The sequence below is a fragment of the Penaeus vannamei genome, chromosome 29 (genome assembly GCF_042767895.1).
Source record: "Penaeus vannamei isolate JL-2024 chromosome 29, ASM4276789v1, whole genome shotgun sequence".
Classification (NCBI taxonomy): domain Eukaryota; kingdom Metazoa; phylum Arthropoda; class Malacostraca; order Decapoda; family Penaeidae; genus Penaeus; species Penaeus vannamei.
The window spans coordinates 1,716,650-1,719,149 of record NC_091577.1 but is presented as its reverse complement, the minus strand read 5'-3'; the positions used below and the strand labels follow the sequence as shown (position 1 = coordinate 1,719,149).

The window sequence follows — 2,500 nt, the reverse complement described above, 5'->3', positions numbered from 1 at the left end:
CCTACATAATATCCAATGGGTTAATCTAATCTTCACTAAAACAAGTCTTTACATAACCCATAATACTATCATATCTACCTTACACACTTTGTAACACACTACTCCTAAGCCGAAGATCTGGCATATACATACTGCATATGACAAAAATACCTTCTTCACCTTCCTTAAAATCCTATCTCGAAACCACATCTCAATGGATAACTTCAATATTCTCTGGGGACCAACATCAAACAGCACACACAATGGAACCATATAATTTTCCGGTACGCAAAAGATCCTTGCAGTTAGATAAAAATTACGGTGGACATTGCCTGCCTTACAAAAAATATATATACATATATACAGCTATATATATCTAATCCAAAATATACTACCTTTCAAAAGATGAAACCACACACACCACTCACAATAGTAATAAAAGAAAATAATGACATCTAAGACCCCTTTAACAAACCTCCTCCTTGACCTTCTTTAAAATTCAGATAAAAAAACACTGACATAAACAAATTCTCTACAAATGGAAAACACAAACCCACTTTAACTAAAAAAAAAATATGTATAAACATTGCAATAAACAAGACAACACCACCTTCACCAGCGTGTCCTTATATTTTCCTTTTTCTTATTCTTTATTTTCTTAATCCTGTTGATCAGTATTATTCCCATTCATAGTCACACATATCCTTAACTCTTATTTACTCATTCATTCTCATTCTTTCTTATTCTCATTCTTACTCATGAATTCTCACAGTGTCAACACAACCTTCTCACAAATTGGTGAACTAAGCCCAGGGCACGAAAAGCGTCCACTGATAAATAGGTAGATAAATTGCAGGTAAATAACAAAACCATCTTTCCTATTGGGAGTTTGCAGTTTCTCCTCCCGTTTGGTGGGAATAAGGGAAAGAAATAATAAATGATAATACGCTTCGGAATAACAGAAACCTGATGACACATTGAGAGAAATGATAATAGAAATGATAGAAATAATGATAAATGATGGAAACTAACAGAAATAGTAGTAAATTTCGGTGTAAATAAGGTAAATAAGGATTGTGTCAGGTGTCACAGGGTGATGGGGAGGGCACAAGGCACGAGACTCACCTTAAAATACTCGTTATTGTTGAGAGTGTGGAGACTGTTCTCGTATTTGGTGTAAATGAGCCTCAAGTGCTGGTAAGTGTCAGGCAAAATATCCAAGATGAAGGGAGGCGAGTTCTTCAGGTTCATCTTGGTCTGCTGGCACTGCTTTACCACTTTGTCCATGAGCTTCCAAGTTTTCTCTAAGGTCCGTCTGTCTATGACGAGCTTGGGCGGCGCCATGGCATCGGCGAAGGCCCCGTGGAGACGCGAGATGAGCGAGGAGATGTTCTTGGGCTGCCCGTGGCGAGGCTTGCCGCTCGTCGCCATCTTGGAGTGCGAGCCAGGGCGGCCAACCCTCCCGACGCCGCACGGGATTTATGAATGAACTCGGTCAGGGAGGGGGGGATTTGTGCACTCGCCGAGTGGGGCCTTGGGGATTAATGGGGAGTGGGGAGGCCGAACCGGGCTGGCTGGGGGGGAGGGGGAGGCGGGAGAGGGGAAACAAGGTTGGGGAGAGGTGTGCCAACACTCCCGACGCGACAAGGGATTTATGAATGAACGCGGTCAGGTAGGAAGGATTTGTGGATTAATGGGGAATGGGGAGGCCGAATCGGACTGGCTGCAGGGCAATGGGGAAGCGAGTGAGGGGAAACGGCGCTGGGAGGAGGTATGCCAACTCTCTCGGAGCGACAAGGGATTTATGAATGAACGCGGTGTCTATTTTTTTTTAAACAAATGGGGAATGGGGAGGTAAATCCCAGTTCGTCCGATTGAGAATGGGAGATGGGATAATGAGTACTCTCGGATGGGTAGAGGGGAGGAAGGAAGAAGAGGGGAGAGGAAGTTTGAGGCTGGTGAGTGTATGAACTTTTTTTCAAAAATTCCTTCCGATAGGTGACAGCAGAATGTTATAATTGGAGGTTGATTTTGTTGAAGGTTTTTACTAGTGTCACGAGGGTGACCAGTTGTGAAGCGAGGGAATCAAATGTGTAAAATAAGGAGGGTTGAGGTGTGCCAACCCTCCCGACGACACACGGATTTATGAATGAACGCGATCAAGATTCTGTCAATGGGTGTTTTAGTTGCTAATTGTTTAAAAATCATGAATGGGGGGAAGGGGGCGGAAAATAAGAATGCGGTGGAAGGGGCGGGTGGAGGGCGCGAGGCGTGTGTGGTTATTTCTTGTTTCTCCTGTTATCCTTCTTCCTTCCAGCGTTCTTGTGGCGGATTTTTCTGCTTTTTCCGTTCTTCCGTGTTCTTGTTCTCACATTCGTGGGAGTTTGAGCAGACGAAGACGACAAAATAAAGCAAGGATTTCCAAGGCACGTGTGGGTGTAGTTTCTCTCTTTCCTTTTCTTCACAAATCAGTAAACTATTAATTATCAAATCACTCACAGCGACGATTTCATAAAATAAA

General features: G+C 43.2%; 1 protein-coding gene across 2 annotated transcripts in view; it reads right to left on the bottom strand.

Moving 5' to 3' along the window:
* The window catches only part of Cbl (E3 ubiquitin-protein ligase CBL), a 98,172-nt gene that overhangs the window by 95,579 nt on the left and 93 nt on the right, over positions 1 to 2,500 (bottom strand). For both annotated transcript variants that reach the window (XM_027350661.2, XM_070142755.1), the window contains exon 1: positions 1,105 to 2,500. This exon is cut by the window's right edge and continues 93 nt beyond it. In XM_027350661.2, the coding sequence (XP_027206462.2) occupies positions 1,105 to 1,410 (306 nt within the window). In that variant the 5' untranslated portion in view covers positions 1,411 to 2,500. The remainder of the gene's footprint in view (positions 1 to 1,104) is intronic.